The sequence below is a fragment of the Python bivittatus genome, unplaced genomic scaffold (assembly GCF_059951505.1).
Source record: "Python bivittatus isolate LINGU-HERP-01145 unplaced genomic scaffold, Pbiv_v1 ctg000850_np1212, whole genome shotgun sequence".
Taxonomy (NCBI): domain Eukaryota; kingdom Metazoa; phylum Chordata; class Lepidosauria; order Squamata; family Pythonidae; genus Python; species Python bivittatus.
The window spans coordinates 48,141,988-48,163,580 of NW_028277112.1; the positions used below are offsets into that span (position 1 = coordinate 48,141,988).

Sequence of the window (21,593 nt, forward strand, 5' to 3'; positions counted from 1 at the left end):
TTAGATTTTTCAAGGATCTAAAGGAACAGATCTGTAATGCCAGCTTCTGGAATCAGTCAACTAGAAAAGCAACCACTCATGGTTTGAATTTCCAACCAACACAGCCTGTCCAGAATGCTATCATGCTACTGAAAGTTATTGATAAGTCTAAAAGAATGTGCAAGGTCACAATCTATATGATGATTTCAGGGGTTTAATTCTCCACATGTCAGAAGGAAACAGTGTCTAACAATGAAATATAAATTACTGATAACAATATGCATTTCAGCCTCTTTAAAGCAAAGTTAAATCCAGATCCATGCATAGAATTCTATAAAATGTCTATAATTAAATGTGCTATACTCCTATCTCTACAGAACAAGCAGCAACATTCAAAAATAAACTTACCTATCATTCTCAGGAGGACAGTGTGGTTTTATCAATTTGGGTCTCCCTCTTGGTTTTGGAACTTTTACTTCAGTAGCTAATGTCATTTAAAAAATGGTTTAATTAAGCGTGTCAATTTCAATGTCAACATTTGTACAAATATGAAATTTAACTATTAAAAAGTTAATAATGCATTAGTATCTCAAAAACTTAATTTTACTTAAAATGTAATTTGTTCATCAGAATAATTCCTATTAGAAAACAATTTTTCAAACTTATTTTAAACCAAGATGTTTAAAAAACAAAGCAGACTAATGATGACTTAAGGTAGACCAAATCTGTTGTTTGGTCTTCTTGTATCACATAAACATAACCATGAATAAACATGAGTACATTCATATGGAAAACTGTCAGACTTCACACTAGGCATGGAAATAAATCTCAACTCTCCATCCATTCAACCCTTTATTCACGAGTTTGCTTACAGCAGAGTCTTTGCAGACATGACAGTTACATAAGCTGCTTTACTTCTTGCAGACAAGAAGTCATATATAGAAAAGATCTGGCCCCTACAGAAATCAAGCTATATGTATGTACATTTTCTTCAAGGTTGAAATTCTAGGCCTTTTCCTCCCATGTCTCTGAGTTAACATATTTTATGCTATTCATTTCCTGTTCTTAAGTGTCAGAGACATCAGCTCAATATTTATATAACGGTAAACAGACCACTGGTTCCCACCTACAGAGCTTTAGTCCTTACAAGAACCTAGTGGAATAAAAATACTGTATAGTTTTGTGAACTATTTAGGGTTATGTTTTTAATCTGGATTCATTTTTTTCACAATACTTACAATGTTCAAAAAAATTTTTTTTAATGCAATTTAATTTTTAAAATCCAATGTGAAGAAAACCTTATTTAATTTTTTTCAATCACCAAATGTATTTACTTTGCAAACAAATGCTGATTAACAATCAATACTAAGGGACAGAATATAATGTCTAGCAGAAGGCGCGTATCAACATTTCTGTTGCCTTTCTTTCCTTTTAAGAATGCTTTATGCACTATTAACTCACCAGCTGGCCTTCCTCTTTTGGGACTAGCTTTTGGAGCTGTAATTGTTGTTGCTGTTGCTGCTGCCACCATTGTTGCTGCTTCTTCCACTTCTGCTTGTTTTTCAGCCTATATTAAAATAATTAATTCATATAAATTTCACCAAATTATACTACTGGAACCAAATGGCAAACTACTTAACAACTAATTACCTTTTATGATTTCTTTTGGAACTTTGGAAAGTGCTAACAAAATAAATAAAAGTGCTAATAAAAAGCAAAACCCAACGAGAAGGGTTTTTTCAAATACGTCAATAGAAATAAGATAATGGAGGTAGTGGTCTCACTGCTTACTTCAGAGGGTGACATTTCATAGATGACCAAGAAAAAAACAACATAATTTTGCCTCTGCGTGTACATCCAAAGGCAATGGCAGTTTGACTAGCACAGATTGGGAACAAACATAACAGGGGAGAGTGCAGATCAGTGAAGATGTGGTAAAGGGATGTTTAGATCCCCTCAAGATCTCACACCTTCATGAAATACACCGTAGAATTCTGAAGAAATGGTAGAAGAGCTGTTAGTTATCTTGAAAGAGTTCTAGAGAACTGGGGAAATGCCAGAGAACTGGAGAAGTCAAATATGCTCCCTTTTTTCAAGAAAGGAAAAGACAATCCCAGTAATCCTTGGAAAGATGCTGCGGCAAGTAATAAAATAAGCCACTTGGAAGCACACTAAAGACGATGTTGTAATTTTAAGAGTCAAAATGGTTTTGTCAAAGATAAATCATATGAGACAAATCTTGTCTCTTTTTTTGAGAAGGTAACTACTCTAGTGGAGAAAGGGAATGCTGCAGATATAATCTACTTGATTTTAACAAAACCTTTGACATGGTTCCACACGACAATCTCATTGACAGGATGTTAAAGTGCTGTTTCAATGGCAATACAGAAAGGTGAGTCCACAACTGGCTAGCTAGCCCCACTCAGAAAGTCAACATTAAGGTAACTACATTGAGTTGGAAAAAAGTGGTCAATGATCAGACTTAGGGCCAGTATTATTCATAATTTTCATTAATGAATTGGATAATGGGCTCTTTATCAAATTTAAGGAAAACACAAAATTGGGAAGTCTGGCTAACACCCAAGATGACATGGGATTGCAGTCTAATCTGGACAGGTTGGAAAACTAGGCTGAGAGGAACTAGATGTCCTTTAACAGGGAGAATGTAAAGTAATTAATTTAGGGAGAAAAAATTGTAGGACGCATAGAAGATGAGAAATTTATGGCTTGAAAATACTATATCTAAGGAGTTGGGTGTGGACATCAACCACATATGAACAGGAGTTAGTAGCATGGGACAGCTGCCAGAAGAACGAACACAGTTCAGAGCTGCATTAGAAACAGCACTGTATCAAAGACACAGGAAGCCATTAGATCTATTTGCACTATACTTAATATGTTGTATATGATTCTGGGCACCCACTTCCAAAAGGATAGTAACATGTTTGAGAGAGTTTAGAAGATGGCAACAAAGGTGATACAAAGACTTGTGTACATGCCTTCTGAGAACAAGCTGAAGAACGTGGGATGTTCAGTGTGAAGAAGACTTAAGACATGATAGCCATGTTTAGGTACATAAAGGGAAGCTACAGGGAAGATGGTAATGAACTATTTTGTATGGTCACAGAAACTAGGACTAGAAATAATGGGTATAAGCAGCAGCTACCTAGATTTCATTTAAGTATAACATTCCTGATGGTTAAGATGTGTACAACAGTGGAATAATCTACATACTGAAGTTGTTAGTTCTCCATCTATGGGGGGTTCTTAATTGAAGTCTGGACAGCCACCTCATAAATGTTTAAATGGTTTTCCGAGCGCTGCAGAGGGGTAGACTAGATGATCTGTGTGGTCACTTCTAACTCCACAATTCTGTGATTCCAACTTGAGAACTACTTGATTTAATTAAATGAATTGCCAATCCTAATTACTTGTGAATGTCACTGAGCTCTATCTTACTCTTATCTGTGCTAAAGCAGATTCAACATTGGTTTAAATGAGAAAGAGGCAGGGAAACAGAAAAGCTGAAATTTCTACCCACTAGGATATTATCAGTGGTCACTCATGGATCCTTAGGGTTGTGAGTAGAAGTGGAGGGGAAGGCTTCCAATGCTTACTCATGTGGGGTAGGGACTAATTCCCTAATTTTCTCTTTCTCTTCTCAAATCTGCTCTTATGTTTGGAAGGAGGTGACAAGGAAACTAAAGAGAAAAGAAAGGCTGACCTTACCCCTTATTAGCAGAAGTCTTTGCTAGTTCAAAGGCCCTTACATTTTTAAAACCATTTTTGTGAACTGAATGACATTTTTGGACCTAAACCCTTATTTCTCAGGCAAACTAAAATCTCATGCTCCTTGTGCACCACCATTTTCTGGATCTGACAAGAACAATATTTTTAAAAATATAAATATTCTGAACTAATATTCTTTATTTAGACTATATTTTGTTTGAAATAAAATTGAAAATGGTGATATATGTGCATAAATCAATCAGTATTACCTTTCTTTTTCTCCCCCTTCTAGCAACTTTAGGGACTGGCACGTCACTTGTTTTACTCATATCCTAAGGATAAGAACGTTATTAAAATCATTCTGAATTTCTGAGTTTTGAAATTCTGAAGTTCATAATAGTCAAACCACCAAATTGTACATATCCATTTTAATATAAAGCAAAAATTGCAGTCAAATTTAGCTAAAAATTTACATCAAAACAGTTCCAAGAATTTAAATCAATTAGCAGTACTATTTTTTGGCAGGTAAGAGCAAATATACATACTGATTATTAGTAGCCTCTACTTGATTCTAATATTCCTACCAAAATAACATCTAGAATTCAAAGGACTGGCAAACTACAGGTAGTGCTCAGTTTAAAAACAGGTTTCGTTCCCAAGGTCTGTCCTTAAGTCAAATTTGTATGTAAGCCAGAACAGTATTATTGTATAATGCTGTATAAGTAGTATTTTGTAATTAACTCAAACCCTTGTGTCTTTAACTTGAATCATTGTATCTTTGACTCGAATTTTGCTACATTAGGCTCTGTTCTTAATTATGGTCAGCTGTAATCCAGGCATTCCTAACCTGAGGACTACCTGTGGTTCAATGAGCTTGAGGGTATTTAAGCAAGTTTTGACACTGGGAAGTTTCAAAAGCACTTTATAGGTCATATTGTGCTAATTGCCACTTTTAACCAATTTAGTGTTATGAAAACTTAAAACTACACCTGCTTCAAAAATAACTTTTGACTAAGCCTTATTGTATCATTTTCCAATAAAATTAATCAATTCATTAACTCTGTCATTTGGTGATTTTGATGATTTTGTCATTTGGTGATTTTGAGAAACAGGAAAGTTGTAAATATGAGTGAATGAAAAATCCCAATTTTTCATATTGTGTGGATTAGGGTCCAATAAAAAAGCAGAATAATTCAAATGTTTTATGCCAGCATACTTCACTGCTAGGTTTTTCTGGAGAATCATCATCTTTTAAAGTTTCCAGCTCTTTTTCTTCAATTTCAGCTTCAGAAGCTTCATTATCCTGTTTAACAGATCCCTGAGAATGAGATATCAGAATTTGTATTTATGTACATGGTCATAATAGCTGCTAGCCATATGCTGTATCAATCTGTTTTAAATTTCTGAATTGATAAATGAACATGGCCAACCGCATGAGTACAGTTTTTTCATGTTTTGAAAACCTATTTTTATGTTTATTTACTTGGGCCAGGCAAAGGTAAAATATTTTCTTCTTGAATATCCTCATTCAAGCTTGTTTATTCTGCCAAGAGGTTGTTGCTGCTATCAGAGAGTGCTTCACAGATGTTTGACATGTGGTAGATGTAACTTGCAAATTATACATTTGATTAATGTTTAAAGTCACTGAGGCTGGACCTACCATTTTGGTACTCACTATGCATCATATTTAATTGAAACCAACAAGCTCTATTTTATCTTACTTTATCAAATGGCTTCTAAAATCCACTAAGGGTTATTATCTTTTGACCTCAATAATGCCTATGCCCAGAATTATTTCTTCCTTGAGTATGATTGCCCTAATCTGAAAACAAAATTGAGCCTTTTTAATTCTTGGAACCAATGAAGCACATTCTTAGATTTACTCAACTACTGAGATTCAAATTATTTTACTATATAATAATCATATAACAATAACCCAAGATGAACATGTTAAATATTTAACAAGGGCTTGGCTTGATTCACACACTGAACCACTATGTGGTTTGTTTAGTTTTATTCTAGACATTGTGATTTGCTATACTACAGTCAATTGCATTTTATTCCATTAAATCGATTTATATCACAGCTACCTACAATTCAATCAATAAATCATAGCTAAACCATGGATTAGAGCAAAGTACAAAGCCAGCCCTTTTTTCTATATGAAATTGAAATGAACTTTACTAACCCCCAAATCTATGGTCAGACAATGTTTATCAGTAATAATATAATAAATATACACAAAACTACAGCCATATTTTTGAGATTTCCAGGAAAATTCTTATCAGGGGTGTGTGTATGTGAATGTTTGTATTTAAAAGTTGATGTGATGTTGAAAATCAATTCCACACATCCAAGTTTCAAGGAGTAAAAATGGAAGCGCAGATTACATTTTACAAGATACCAGTGTTACTATCTTCTGAGCTATGCCCTGGATTTTTGAGTTACTCTAATGGTGTTGTACGCGTAAAGGCAAATTTGACGCTTCCCTTGGAGTTTGATTATAGAACCTTAAAGCTCACTCCCTCAGACGACCAGTAGGAAGGACAGCATCAAGGACACATTCTTTATATTATCATCAAGCTTTTTTGGTATTTGCTACTGCCTTTCAACCATATATTGCTTATTATATTGTGGTTAAGAAGGGAACATATACAAAGCATAATTTTTATATATGTATTTCTGTGGCACAAAAATATTAATCTATTTCATCTCCCTACATAACAGATTAAATGTTAGATGATTAAAAAAAAACAAAACTACAGATTGCTAATAGAACTTGAAAGGAGAGTGGAAGAGACAACAAAGACTTCCCTGCAGGATACTGACCTGATTCATGCATAAATTAAATCACAGTTTAAAATATTTTGAAGAAACTACAATGAGTAGTAATGAAACAATATTATGGTGTGAAGTTCTAGCTTCTTTTTGGTTTAACTACTGCTATTTGTAAACAAGGTATACTTTATCATATTGTACCAATATAGCCACTACTTCAAACTGCAACATTTAGCCCTAACTTTCCCACAGCTGTAGCAGATGATACAACTTCACATTCCGGGAAATGCTGGAAAACGACTTGAAGAGAACCTCCTGCTGCTGCCAGCAGGTGCAGAGCTTTTAAAAGTTTCAGATTAAAAAGCTATGGAAAAACCCCACAACCAAATCTTTTAATTACAGAATGCATGGTCTCTCATTTTCAAAACAATTCTGTGATAGTGCTCCACTCAGAAAACAGGCATTTCAATTTTTCTCCTCCTAGTACAATTTACAAGTGCAGACAATCCCCAGTTTAAGAACAAGTTCCATTCCCAAGGTCTGTCCTTAAGTTGAATTTGTATGTAAGATGGAACAGTATTGTTGTGTAATACTGTATAATTAGTATTGTGTAATGAAATTGAACCATTGTGTATTTAACTTGAATCATTGTGTATTTAACTTGAATGTTGCTACAATAGGCTCCATTCTTAATTATGGGTTGTCTGCAACCAAGGCATTCTTAACCCAGGGACTACCTGTACCAGTTTTTCTTCCCTCCCTTGCTTGGAGTTTCTCTTCTTTATTCAGTTCAGAATAAAGGACTGAAGTCCTTTGAATAATCATACCAACACTTCAGGCAAACATACAAAAGGTACTGGCCCAAGTTTTGGAAAAATTAGATTCATGCAGTTGCAGAGAAAAAACATCTCAGAGCTATGCTGTTTGCCAGCTGCAGCTGACTTTCAACTGACTGTTATAAAAAAGAGGTGGTAAATTGAATAGAGGGTAGAGGAAGGGTTAATTCTGTTTAAAGGTACACTCCCATACATTTTTACCTAGAAACAAACTAATACATTCAAAGAAGCTTATTCTCTAGCTGTGCTTGCGTGATACGTACATGGCTAATTTAATCATGCTTCACTTGAATAACTCCATCTGAGGGTTCTTACAACACAGTGAGCATAAACTGTATGTATTACTTTCACACAACAGAATGATCTAAAATGTGGTTGCTGGATTATGCTTCAGTGGACTCTGTGAACTCCCAAAATATGGGTTACACATGCATAAAAAATAAAAGCTAAGAAATCCAAACCCTCATTCAGAAGCTGCTACTAGTCCCTATCAGCTTGGCTGTTGTTTTATTAACCTTTTCCAAACCTTCAACATCCTTTCTGAAGTCCTATACCAGAACTGTACAAAGTATTTCACCTATAGTTATGCTGTAGATTTATTACCATTTTGGCAGTTTCATTTTCAATGCCCATCTGTACGATTTCTAGCATGGAATTTGTCTTAGCCCCCTCCCCGCTCCTTTTTTACAGGTGTGCATAGTACATTTTCACTGAGTTATTAACCAAGATCCTGCCAGTTAAAGCAACACAAAAGCGATGAAATTTGATCATGATATCCTTAAAAAGGCGTGATAAATGGCTAATAATTAAAGAATACTATAGTTTTCACTGTGGGTAACAAAAACTTCATCTCAATGTTTATGTTTGCAGTGCTGCTATTGCTGCAGAATAGGATTTCTACTGTTTCGTTTTAATCCTGCAGGCAATGATGTTTCACAGATCTCAGGGCTGATACAGGCGCTTCCCTGTAAGGAACATAAAGGGGATCCAAGCAAAGTACAGTGGGGAAAAAAGTATTTAGTCAGCCACCAATTGTGCAAGTTCTCCCACTTAAAAAGATGAGAGAGGCCTGTAATTTTCATCATAGGTATACCTCAACTATGAGAGACAAAATGAGAAAAAAAATCCAGAAAATCACATTGTCTGATTTTTAAAGAATTTATTTGCAAATCATGGTGGAAAATAAATATTTGGTCACCTACAAACAAGCAAGATGTCTGGCTCTCACAGACCTGTAACTACTTCTTTAAGAGGCTCCTCTGTCCTCCACTCGTTACCTGTAGTAATGGCACCCGTTTGACCATGTTATCAGTATAAAAGACACCTGTCCACAACCTCAAACAGTCACACTCCAAACTCCAGTATGGCCAAGACCAAAGAGCTATTGAAGGACACCAGAAACAAAACTGTAGACCTGCACCAGGCTGGGAAGACTGAATCTGCAATAGGCAAGCAGCTTGGTGTGAAGAAATCAACTGTGGGAGCAATAATTAGAAAATGGAAGACATACAAGACCACTGATAATCTCCCTCGATCTGGGGCTCAATGCAAGATCTCACCCTGTGGGGTCAAAATGATCACAAGAACGGTGAGCAAAAATCCCAGAACCACATGGGGGGGGGCCTAGTGAATGACCTGCAGAGAGCTGGGACCAAAGTAACAAAGGCTACCATCAGTAACACACTACACCGCCAGGGACTCAAATCCTGCAGTGCCAGATGTGTCCCCCTGCTTAAGCCAGTACATGTCCGGGCCTGTCTGAAGTTTGCTAGAGAGCATTTGGATGATCCAGAAGAGGATTGGGAGAATGTCATATGGTCAGATGAAACCAAAGTAGAATGTTTTGGTCTAAACTCAACTTGTTGTGTTTGGAGGAGAGAGAATGCTGAGTTGCATCCAAAGAACACCATACCTACTGTGAAGCATGGGGGTGGAAACATCATGCTTTGGGGCTGTTTTTCTGCAAAGGGACCAGGACGACTGATCCGTGTAAAGGAAAGAATGAATGGGAGATTTTGAGTGAACACCTCCTTCCATCAGCAAGGGCATTGAAGATGAAACGTGGCTGGGTCTTTCAGCATGACAATGATCCCAAACACATCGCTCGGGCAACGAAGGAGTGGCTTCGTAAGAAGCATTTCAAGATCCTGGAGTGGCCTAGCCAGTCTCCAGACCTCAACCCCATGGAAAACCTTTGGAGGGAGTTGAAAGTCCGTGTTGCCCAGCGACAGCCCCAAAACATCACTGCTCTAGAGATCATCTGCATGGAGGAATGGGCCAAAATACCAGCAACAGTGTGTGAAAACCTTGTGAAGACTTACAGAAAACATTTGACCTCTGTCATTGCCAACAAAGGATATATAAAAAAGTATTGAGATGAACTTTTGATATTGACCAAATACTTATTTTCTACCATGATTTGAAAATAAATTCTTTAAAAATCAGACACTGTGATTTTCTGGATTCCCCCCCCCCCATTTTGTCTCTCATAGTTGAGGTATACCTATGATGAAAATTACAGGCCTCTCTCATCTTTTTAAGTGGGAGAACTTGCACAATTGGTGGCTGACTAAATACTTTTTTGCCCCACTGTAAGTATGTAACCAAAACTTCCACTTTTTAAAAGCAGCAATATTGGTTCAGAATGCATTCATTCTTATTTCAAAGTTTATGAAGACTGATGTAAGGAAAAGCAAATAGCCCTTTATCCCTTCATTAGCCAACAGTTCCATTTATTTCTTAGAAGCAAACTAAGCCATTCACAAATGAACAAGCTTGTTTTAATACTGTTGTTCTGTATCCCAAGCACTTTTCCTTTTTTCTTTAGCCAGCTATAGGTGCTGACATTTATTTGAAAGTAAATCTTATTGAATTCAAGGGAAGTTAATTATTTGGTAAAGTGCAAAGTCTGAAATCTTTTTTTTTCTTTCATTGCTTTCCCCACTTCTACTCCTTAATTTTAGCTTTCTTGTCCAGAATTTTCATAATCCTTTTCCCTACTAGCTTTCTACTTTGCACCAAGCCATAAAACATGGTTTACAAACCACAATGTCTGGGTTTATTGTAAATCAAGCAAATCATATTATGACTTATTGTAATGGGTGAATTTTGTCTATGACTGGGCTCACAAAATATGCTAAGACAAAATGTGATTTAACAATTTATGAATTATCCAAGGGTGGATTATTCAATAAAGGATGATTAAAAAACAATTATTTAGAGCAGAAGATCTCAAACTTTCTCAGTTCATGGTGCTCTTATTGTTTCAGTAATTTTTTCATGGTACCCCAGGATTCCCAAACTCTGCTCTGTGGTGCCCTGAGGCACTACAGAACAGTTTGGAAACCACAGGGCTTTACAGAAACAGCATACTCACAGGGGCACCATGGGATATTTTAAATTTTCAGGAAAACACAGAGATACTAAGCTAGTAGTTCACCTGCTGACATCTACCCCTTACTTATGACTTCACTCCCTCAGCATATTCCCCACCATACATGGCCAAAGACCACATGCTGCATCACCCACATGGAGGTGATTCTCTGGACATCAGATCCCAGCCCAGACAGAAACAGACTGCACACACTGTCTGCCTGATAGTAGGCTATCATTTTTAAGCTTCTTTATAAGGAAATATTAGAAGATGTGGGTAGAATGCATATTTGTTTTGTATTTTGATTTACAGCAGACGTAATGTGAAGCACACAAAAATATTATGCTTTACACACAAATGTAAATGCTTTTAAGGTTCTGTAAGTTATAAGCACACACTTACTGGCTTGTTGGCTGAGATATGGTGTATACATTACATACAGTATATGTGTCTACTGATACTGAATCATAGCATTAAGAATTGGAAGGAGTCATTTAGTCACTGTCCAATTTATAGCCTTCTCATGTGGTCAGCAAATTCTTTTGGTACCCAATGCAATCAATCTAACCTTGGACAATTAAATTCAAAATAAAAAGATTTCTTTATCACATCTCTTTCAATCTTTTCCTTTCAACTTGCTCTTCATGATTGCCCAGGAAAAGAGATATCACTTGTCAGAAAAGAGGAAGCCCAAATAGGAATCTAATAGCTACCGTTTCTTTGTTACTTGTTAACATAGCTGATTCACAGTTTTGTTACTTAAGTTATGCACTTAGAACAGGTTAACAGCAGCTGACATACAGGTTCTTCTCTCTTCCTTTTATAGAAGCATACCTAAAGAAGCCCCTTTTCATTCACCTATCCCTCATTCTTCCTTTTTCTTCCACATTTACACTAAATTTTTTGTGCCCACACTGACTTCTTGCTATCCCTTGTATCATCCTTGGAATTGTTTGCAAGTGTGCTTTTAGCATCTCATTTTTCAGCTCCTACCCATCCTTGGCTCCTTTCCTTATTAGATTTTTTCTGCCATGGAATCCTATTTAAATTGTGGTATTCATTAAAGTTTGCTTTTTTAAACTCCTAGATCTTTGAAAACTCAGCTTTATTTTCCTGTATATCAACAACCCCATGAATACATGATCAGTTTCCCCAGTGTTCCTTTCTCAACTAAGTTCTTCCTATTCATTAGCAACAAGTTGAGGATGCTTGATCTCCTCGTGTTTTCCTCCAACCTTTGAAGTAACTTGGCAGAAAGTTATGTCAGGAATTTTCTGGAAGAATCATGACTGATAGTTTGTTTCCCAACAGATAACAGGATAATTAATATCCACCACTACTATGACTTCATGCATATTTGAAAAATCTGTAACTGTAAATTTACTCTTGGACAGCATCATCCACTTCTCTCTGGTTGGGCAAGTGATTCTATATTTCAACATCAGCATTGTTTTTATTTTTTCTGTTACTTGTTTTAACCCACATGTTCTCCAAGTATTGCTAAGTGCATATTTTAACTATAGAGTGCAGCTCTTCCTTTTGACTATTTCTGTTCCTCCTATATTCTTTCATTGGAATACAGAATCATAGGTTTCATCCCACCAGGGCTCCATTATACCTATTAAACTGCACTGTACAATTGTACCTATTAAACAGGTGTACCTATTAAACTGCATCAAGCCAAGCACATTTTATCTGTTCTTGTGAGGTACAATCTTTGACATGCCAGCAGTCCAGCATCCACTTAACTCAGATCTTGGTCTCAGAAACTAAGTTTCTCCTGACATCATTTGCATAGCCAATCATCACAACATTCTTTTTTCTCTTCTGATCTTAAGTCACATTCTCATCCAAGTTTCTAATCCACAGGAGAGCTCCTTACTTTCTAGATCATCAAAATCCATAGTAATAACAGTGGAGGCTGTTCTTTGCAGTCTCATTTGTCCACACAGTATAACAGGAAGGGGCAACTGTTAGTGGATATGATAAATCTTGGAAGCTGTTCCATCACATCCCTGATGCTTGTTGCTAACAGCATTATTTCATAAGCTGATGGATCTGGTTGGCACATTTATTTTGATTCCTTGTAGTAATGAGTCAAAGAACCACAATGCTACACTCTCTTCTTGGAGGGTGCAACTGCATCCCTTTGCTCTACTGGGATTCATCATCCTGTCTCCTGTTCCAATGACTCTTTTTCTCAGAGCCTGTTTCTTCCATGCAGGCCTGAAAGCTCCTTTTGAATTCCAGTGATGCAATTCATCTTCTACATCTTTTGTTTCTGCCTTATTTCTTTGATCTTCTTTCTTATGAAGTTATTCCTCTGTCAATTCCTAACAGTGGTTTTTTTGATCTGATAAATCTTTACCTTCTCTCATCAGCTGAAGTGTGGCCACTTGCTGTTCTAAACTTGATTTTTTTTTCTCTTCTTCTTCAGGTGGTACTAGAAGCTTGCACAGGCTGAAAATATATGCCAGACTGTTTTCCCACCTGAGAACAAGCATGCCATAATTAACAGAGGTCACTAGAGTTCTGTGAATTCATCCTTTAAAAAAAAAAAAAGTTTCCATCTTTTCTTAATCCCTTCCCTGTTCAGTCAAGTACACACAGCCAATTTAGTAGGAATATTTATAAAATTATCTCCCACCAAACTGTCTGTTCTCCCTATTCACTCGTTCAGTGAACTTCAGAATGTTTTCATTTATAAACATTATGAACTAAGTCTTTTCAAAAGGCTTCTATGCTGGTTTGGTTTATTCAAATTATGTCTTTGTCTTTTCTTGCTGAGCTCTCTTATTTTTAGAACTGTTTCCCTAGTTTGTAATAACTTGGTTATTGATTTCTTGCTTGATAACAGTTCTAGGAAAGCAAAACACATTTCGTGTTTTGTGCACATTCCCAATCCTGATGACAGAACCAATTTATATTTGGAATCTGTTCCCTGTTTTTTAGCTAACATCTAAGGGCACAGCTCTGAGAACTGGGCATTGTGTGAGCTTGGGATTAGCTATGAAGTCTGCAACTTCTACCAATATAACAACCCCTTGTCTGAAACTGTGTAATCTAGTTCCAATGGGATGAATTATGGAGCTGCTTAGACCATAAGATCAAGTCCTTGACAGAACAGAAACAACTGTTGCAGCTCTGATAGCTAACACAAAAGCTCTGTGAGATTACCTGAGAAGGGTGTCCTTATCTGGGTGTTTTGGTGTGTCTTCTCCATTCTTGTTCATAACAGCATCTGACACAGAAGCCTAGGAATCACTTGATGGAGTTGTTCACCAAGGAAAGCCCCTTTTATTAAAAAAAAAAACTCTAGGGAGTGTAAAACAATAGTATAGTCTAAGATCAAAGGGTATACCTCAGCTGCCCCTTGAAGGGGTTCTTCAAGGTTTAGTAAACATGCTTTAAAGGGACTGGAAATTTAACCTTTTGAAACTGTTTAGCTGTGTCAGAGCCAAGTTTGTTACTCTTCGCAATGGTTCAGGACTACTCCTTCTCTTGGTTGTAAAGGAGGAAGGACAAGATAGCAATAGCAATTCAAAGACTGATTTATCCTCCTGTTAATTATATCGTGGACATTAGGTTTTCATCCCCACAGAGTTAAAGCATGTGTAAACATTACAAAACCCTTTGCAAGTTCATCTGGAAGCCTTTTTCATAGTGGTACAATCTCAGCATTTAAAAAAAGAATTGTTGACCAAGATGTTGAAAACAGGACTTTTGTGGGGTGCCATATTTGCTCTTTATTAACAGTTGTAATTCTAAGCTCCTTGGAAGTGAATCTTAACAGATTAGGGTGAAATTTAATTGTTGTACACCACCCAGGGTTGCTTTGTGTGAGATGGGCAGCTATATAAATGTGACAAAGAAAGAAAGAAAAGAAAAGAAAAGAAAAGAAAAGAAAAAAGAAAAGAAAAAAGAAAAGATGTAAAAGGAACCCAAGGCAGATTGTAAAGACAAGACAGATATTGCAAGAGTCACAGGGCTGGTGGTCTTTTGCAATTAACTGGCCAAAAAAGGACTACTATGCAGCTGGCAGGGGAAGTCAGGGGACAAGCAGAACGAATAAATGATGCTGTGCTACACCCACTAAAGAGAGCATTCCTTTCTGCTAGAAATATTAAATGGCACTATGCAGCTGGAGAAAACAATTCCTACTTCTTCCTACCAAGGCTTCCCTGCCACAGTCTGAGAGATGTATCTCTGGCATAGTGAGAGATAGGGGCACTCAGGGGAAGTTCACCCAGGATCAGGCTGAATCGAATTATAAAGCTCCATATGGACCAATGATCCATGAACCTCAGGTAGTAGGATTGTCTACCTATCAGTGTGCTTCTGTAGATGGGGGGTGGGGGGGGTAGGGGAAAAGGAGAGAGAGATTTGCAGCAACAGGCAGTTATTAACGCTTCCAAAATCCCTGCTATCAAAACGTCTAAAGCTCCAAAACTGTTGGAAAGATCCTCCAATCTATGGAGAACACTCCTCATTATTAAAAAGCTGGCTTTTCAATGTTATCACCAGCTGTAATAAAAATAAAGGAAGCTGAAAGAACAGCAGTGCTCACATGAAATCCTGTAATCAGAGTTGGGCAGCACCAAAATGGGGAATTAGCTGCTTCCTTCCATAGTGAAATCTAAAATCCTAACGCCGCCTACTGCAGCAAGAAGTTGCATTCCATTCTAATAGAGGAGGAAATGGGGAAACAGCCTCCTCACTCAAGATTTGGAAAAAGACTGCACTATGGTTAATAAATCAGAAAAAAGGAAGTAAGAATTACGTTTTAAGGCTATATTTCCTTTTGATGTCCATATGATTGTTGTCTTCTTTTTTGTTGCCAGAGGCTCTATTATAAATTCCTTCTTTTACTGGAGAGATCAGACTGCAGGCTATAAAGCTGTTAAGGCATAAGATGACCCATTCATACTTCTCCACTTAACCTTTTACTTAGTGGGTATTTTCAGCATCTGGCTACACATGTATATAGCCATCTTGAATTAAAAACTTTCTTTTTATCAGACTTAAAAAATGTTCATTATATGCTTATTTGATTTGCTCCTTGGTAACCACAACTAGGGCTTGGGCATTTTCCTTTATCCAGCACCTGTTTTCTTTTATGCATTTGCAAATCAAGGACTGGAAGGAGTTTCTCTTCCACCTCTTCTAGAAGTCCAGCAGAGGAAATTGTATCCCAGTCTGGAACAGATGGTAGCATAACCTATTGAAGGTAAGACCTGTCACATTAGGGAAACTCCCCTGAAAATTTTAGGCAGCCTTACCTAGAACAGATAATAGACTTGGCAGCAGAAGTGAGGGATTCAGTTTGATCTACATCTTCTTACTTTCCCTGGCCAAGTGTAACTACAATTTTGAAAAATTACACCTTTTCTAGGAGGAAAACAAGAGGGAAGAACTAAGAAAGTTATAGCTCCACTCTCCCATTTTCCCTTTAGAAAAGGTGTTATGAAACATTTATACTCTCCACCTACCTGAATGTTCAAACCACATTTCTAGTTGATACTAGCAGCTAAGAAAGTCATGGTGTCAATGAACTGGGAGTATTAATGCTTGGTGCCATCAGGCTCAGTGTTCCTGATCCATGCTATTTACTGGCTGGCTGGAAACCCGTGACTTGGTATCTGTGTAATCCTCCTTGTGTATTTTAGACTTTGATACTATTTTTGATTTGCACAAACCTAGTTCTTGATTTATACTTTTATAGATGGGTCTATGACATACATTGCCATATAAGTGCTGGAATTAACTATACTTGTGGCCTCCTTATATCAATTATTTTGTGATTAATTCTACTTGATTATCTCTTTGGAGTAACAGTAAATTAAAAAGGAAATAAGCTGAAACCTCCAGTCCTTTAACAAAAGCAGCGTTAACTTTCCTGCTGCTGTTTTAATTTTAAAGTGTTCTTGTACTTTAATATATTATCCCTTTCTACAATGAATTTGTGGTTATTCCTAAACAGAGTAACCAATTTAGCAGTGGGACAAAATCAACTTCAAAGTTTTAATGACTGCAGTGACTTTTCTTTCTTTCTCTCTCTCTCTCCCTCTCTCTCTCCTCCCTCCCTCCTTTTAAACTCAAGTTTCGTTTTGCTTATGAAACTGAGCATTTCTTGCCTCTAATTTGGGGCAATCCCTTGGTTGTTCTACTGAACATAAGTGAACTTAACCCTGAGTAGTCCCGCAAGTTATCAGGTTTCACCAGTGGAAGTGATGAAGTGATGTGGAAGTGATGAAGATAGCAAGCTTTTTATTCTGATGGGCTCTCCACATATATGCAAGGAGGGGCTTAGGAAGGCAGCTCTAATAAAGAAAAAGTACTCTGTATATTCACTGAGTCAACCTTTTCTGCCTAGTTTATTGACATTTAAATAAATTCCAGTAATTCTAAATTTGCATGCATAACAGTGGGTAAACATTGGATTCTCTGGGGCATATGCTCTGGATTTTTTTTTTTTTAACATATTCAGAAATGCCGCTGCTAGCTATATATATTTTCTGGAAAATGTCATGGATCATGTAAGAACATTACTGGTATGATGGGTGCACTATATCATAAAACACTGTCAATGGAAAAGCAAACCTGAAAGCACTACAGCTGTGCAAGGCTTCAAATTAAATTTGGATGAGATGCTTCAGAATGTGCAAGTGTATAAAACAGCACCTGTCTGTAACTCATTACAGCCACCATGTCTCTTTTTTAGAATTGTGCGGTTATTGCAGGAAGGTGTTGGCTGCAGCTATGAGACTGTTACAAATCACCTCTTTCAAACTGAATTTAAAATACTGCCAGCCCTATTAAGCATAAGAACACTCTCGTCTGAAGCTGCACACCATAATTACTGCCTAGAATTGCCTCTGCCCCCTCATGAAACAGAGGTTTTCTGGAAAATAAGAAATAAAGATGGTATATGGTTACAAGCTAGATGCTTCACTTTGCAGATTACCAAGATAAATAAAACAAAATCTTTTTAAAAATTAAAGAATTCTGGAAGTAGAAGAGCACTTTGGTAGGCTCACTGTATCTATAGAAGCAGCACTGGAAATTATAAACCATGGTTTGCAAACCTTAATGTGGGGTAAAACAAAATACTAAGTTGAAAGCAAACAAACCACATTATGACTTAGTATAATATATGAAATTAGCTATACAGTAAACTGCCAACAGAAAATAAGTTAACAGAAAGGGAAGACCGCAACTGGTTGGCAAGGGCTCCAAATCAGTGAAAATGAAGGATAGAAGAGGCTTAACATTTTTAATTAAATGAGTATTCTTGTGTAAAAATACTCTAAGCAGAATAGGGAGATCATTTAATTAAATCAATAAAATATAGTTTATATAAATTATGGAAAAGTAACATTACCATAATTATCTGGAATACTTTTATATCCAAATTGCTTTGTGAATTTTCCTTCAATTTAGCTTTTTCCCTCATTTACAGAAAACATTTTAAAAGACTAACCGAAACAGTAAAACAAATGATCATATATAATCTGAGGGACAGTTGAGTGCTTTAATTCTATGATTTATTCTTTTCAATGTATTGGAGATACTAAGAGAAATAATAATTTATAATGCAATTTTAAATGTATGCCACTTAGTTGGTTTGGGGTTCTGCTTTAATGAACAAAGGTATCGTTTCCACTCTTCATTACATTAACACAATTAGTATGAAGATATGTCACTACATGTCATCCAATTGGTTAAAAATAGCTTCTACTTATTATTAAAGTTTTCATAAATCTACTAATATATAACTTTCAAGCTAATTGTTCATCAAAGTATGACTTACAATCTTAGTTTTGCAATATAAACCTATCCTAGAAAGCAGCTATTTAAAACTGTTATAATCACTTACTTTAAGAGCTGTTAATTTTCTTCGCTTGGGACCCATCTTTTGTTCATTTTCCTCTGTAGTATCTAGGCTTCCTTCTTGAGCCGTTTCTTTAACAATTGTAGCGTTAACTGGTGGCTGAGACTGAAGAAAAATAATGCCAATATGTAAGTAACTGAGTAATCAATACAAAAAAAAAAGTGCAACAATATTTTCCATTCTAGTGAGTTAAAGGAATTTCCATGTAAACATTTTTATACTGCCTACCATATATCCGATTTCAGGGCAATGTATATCATAACAAATATACAAAACATCACTGATAATGTGCCATCAAGTCAGTGTCGATTCTTAGCTACCATTCTTACTTAGGCCTGTATTCCCTATAATGGGTCCTGCGTGCCTGTTTCCCCCACACTGTATCATCCTTTGCTTTTTATATTATAGTTTCATACTTCTATACCCTTTTTAAATTGTATTGTTTTATGCAGGTCTTTGATAATAAAGTTCTTTGTGTTTATGTTTGAATTTTAGTGACCACATAGATTTTCTTCATGACAATCTGTCCTTAACGTGGTCTTTCAGGTCATCCAATGGTGTACTGTAACTGAGTCTATCCACCTTGCTGCTAGTCGTTTTCTTCTTTCCATCTTTCCTAGATTTAGTCCATTTTCTACAGAGCTAGGTTTTCGCATAATGTGTCCGATGTAGGATAATTTGAGCCTGATCATTTGTGCTTTCAGTGACAACTCTGGGTTGATTTGTTCAATGATCCATTGATTTGTTTTCTTGCCTGTCTGTGGTATTCCCAAGAGTCTTCTCCAACACCAAATTTCAAAAAGGTCAACACTCTCCCCATCCTGCTTCTTCAAAGTCCAACTTTTGCTCCCACAGAGTCTCATAGGAAATACCACTGCCTGCACAATTCTGATCTTTATAGGTACAGACAAATTGTGTCATTTGAACATAGTTTCCAAGGACTTATGGCTACTCTACCAAGCACTAGTCTGCAGCATATTTCTTGACTATTTGTTCCTTTACTGTTGATGGCTGATCCTAAAAGGCAGAAGCTATCGACCACTTCAGTATTTTCACTGTCAATTCTAAGGCTGGTATTATGCCTGTGGTCATTAGTTTGATCTTCTTTATATTTAACCTTAGCCCCATTTTTTTCACTATGCTCCTTGATTTTTATGATCAAAGCTTGCAGATCCTTTCTATTTTCAGCTATCAAAGTAGTGTCATCAGCATAGCAAAGGTTATTAATGTTCTTTCTCCAGTTTTAAAACCATGTTCATTGTCTTCCAATCCAGCTTCCCTTAATGTATACTCAAATAAATAAGGTGCAAATATATGGCTTTGTTTCACTGCTTTGCTGTCAGTCTGTTTCACCATGTTTGGTCCTATTCTATAATCAATGAAGCATATACTGACTTACATGGTTATGAACGGAGTGCTGATCTACTAAATCATCTTCCAATTCTAGAGGTTCTTGTAAATATGGAATATCTTCTAAGGTATCTTGGATGTTGACATCTTTATTGTACAGACGTTCAGTATGTTCCTCTTGAAATCAATTACTATCTGTCCACTTGTGTCCTTTAGTATACTAATTCAAGGTTGTTTGAGGAGCTTTTGGCAGACCCTTTTTTCTACATCTATATCTACCTTCAATGTGTTTACAGATGTTGTTGTAATATTGCTTCTTGTCTCTTCTAACAACTCTCTGAAATTCTTTTAAAAAAATTTCCTGAGATCTTTGTCTTTCTTGGCTTTGGCTCCCTTCTCTTTTTGGCAATTTTCACCATCTGTTCTATCATCCAGTTTGCTTTCTTCTGTTTCTTGCTCTTCAATTTCTTTTCACATTCATCCTTAGCAACTTATTTGATTTCATTCCAGTTACTCTGATTCCTTGTCAGTAAGGTTCAGAACTTCAAAGCGATTCCTGATGTTCAGACTGGAAATGATGGGCATATACTCAAAAGTCATATTGTGGATACAGGTTGGGTGGTTCTGGTTTAGCTTGACTTGGAACCTGCACATGAGCAGTTCATGATTTGTTCCATGGTTAGCCTCTGGCCATGCCTTTGCTGTTATTAGCAAACTCTTCCACCTCATACCAATAATATAATCAATTTAATTTCTGTGTACTACCCATGCATATAGGCATTGTTTTTAATTGTTTGAAGTTATTGTTATCAATGAAGAAATCACTGAACTGGCAAAACTGATAAATTGTTGTGTTTCTTTTCTTTCTTAGCCCATACAGCTGAACTATGTTTTCCTCAATACTATTTCCAATTTTGGCACTGTTCTATTGATTTCAGATTAAACCTGACCATAAACTTCATCCTCCTCTTTTTCTGCATCAGTGGTTGGAGAACAAATTTGCATAACTGTCATATTAAAGGGCTGTCTGTGAGGTTCAGTTGCTGTTATTCGGTCACTGACTGCATTGTATCCATTACTGTTTTTGCTATAGCTCTTCTTACTTTGAAAGCAATATCATTCCTTGTTTTCATGTCCTGAGAAGTAAGGAGTATGATATTCAGAAAGATCCAATTCTAGCTCATTTCAATTTGCTGGTGCCCAAGATATCAATGTGTAGTCATTTCATTGTTCGCTGTGTTGAATTTTCCTACGTTCATGCTTCTTATGTTCCATGTTCCCACTGTAATTCTTCAGATTTTCTTTTTCTGCCTGGCAATACCAGTAACTAGATGTCCTAAAGGCTTTAATCTAGCTGTGTCATAAACACCATTAGTACTCCAAAACATCCTCAGTTCTTAGTAGCATGTTGAATGCCATTTGACCCAAGGGGTCCATCATCTGGCACTATAATGTCAGAAATTTTACACTGGCTATCCATATAATTTCCCTGGTAAAATTACACGAGTGATTTATCATTGCCTTCTCCTATACAGTGCGAAATGATGCCTTAAATGTTGCCAATAAAATGATTTTGCTTCCAGCATCTTCCTATAGCGCTGTTGCTCAATATAGGTGTCTGCCTGCTTTAGCTGGGCAGGTGAGAGGATCTTCATGC

General features: G+C 36.5%; 1 protein-coding gene across 5 annotated transcripts in view; it reads right to left on the reverse strand.

Moving 5' to 3' along the window:
- Window positions 1-21,593, reverse strand: part of PSIP1 (PC4 and SRSF1 interacting protein 1) — a 43,577-nt gene that overhangs the window by 10,950 nt on the left and 11,034 nt on the right. For all 5 annotated transcript variants that reach the window (XM_007427479.3, XM_088129897.1, XM_088129896.1 and 2 more), the window contains 5 exons: window positions 18,572-18,691; window positions 4,925-5,026; window positions 3,978-4,040; window positions 1,441-1,546; window positions 388-463 (listed from right to left, as the gene is read on the reverse strand). In XM_007427479.3, coding sequence (XP_007427541.1) covers window positions 388-463; window positions 1,441-1,546; window positions 3,978-4,040; window positions 4,925-5,026; window positions 18,572-18,691 — 467 coding nt within the window. The remainder of the gene's footprint in view (window positions 1-387; window positions 464-1,440; window positions 1,547-3,977; window positions 4,041-4,924; window positions 5,027-18,571; window positions 18,692-21,593) is intronic.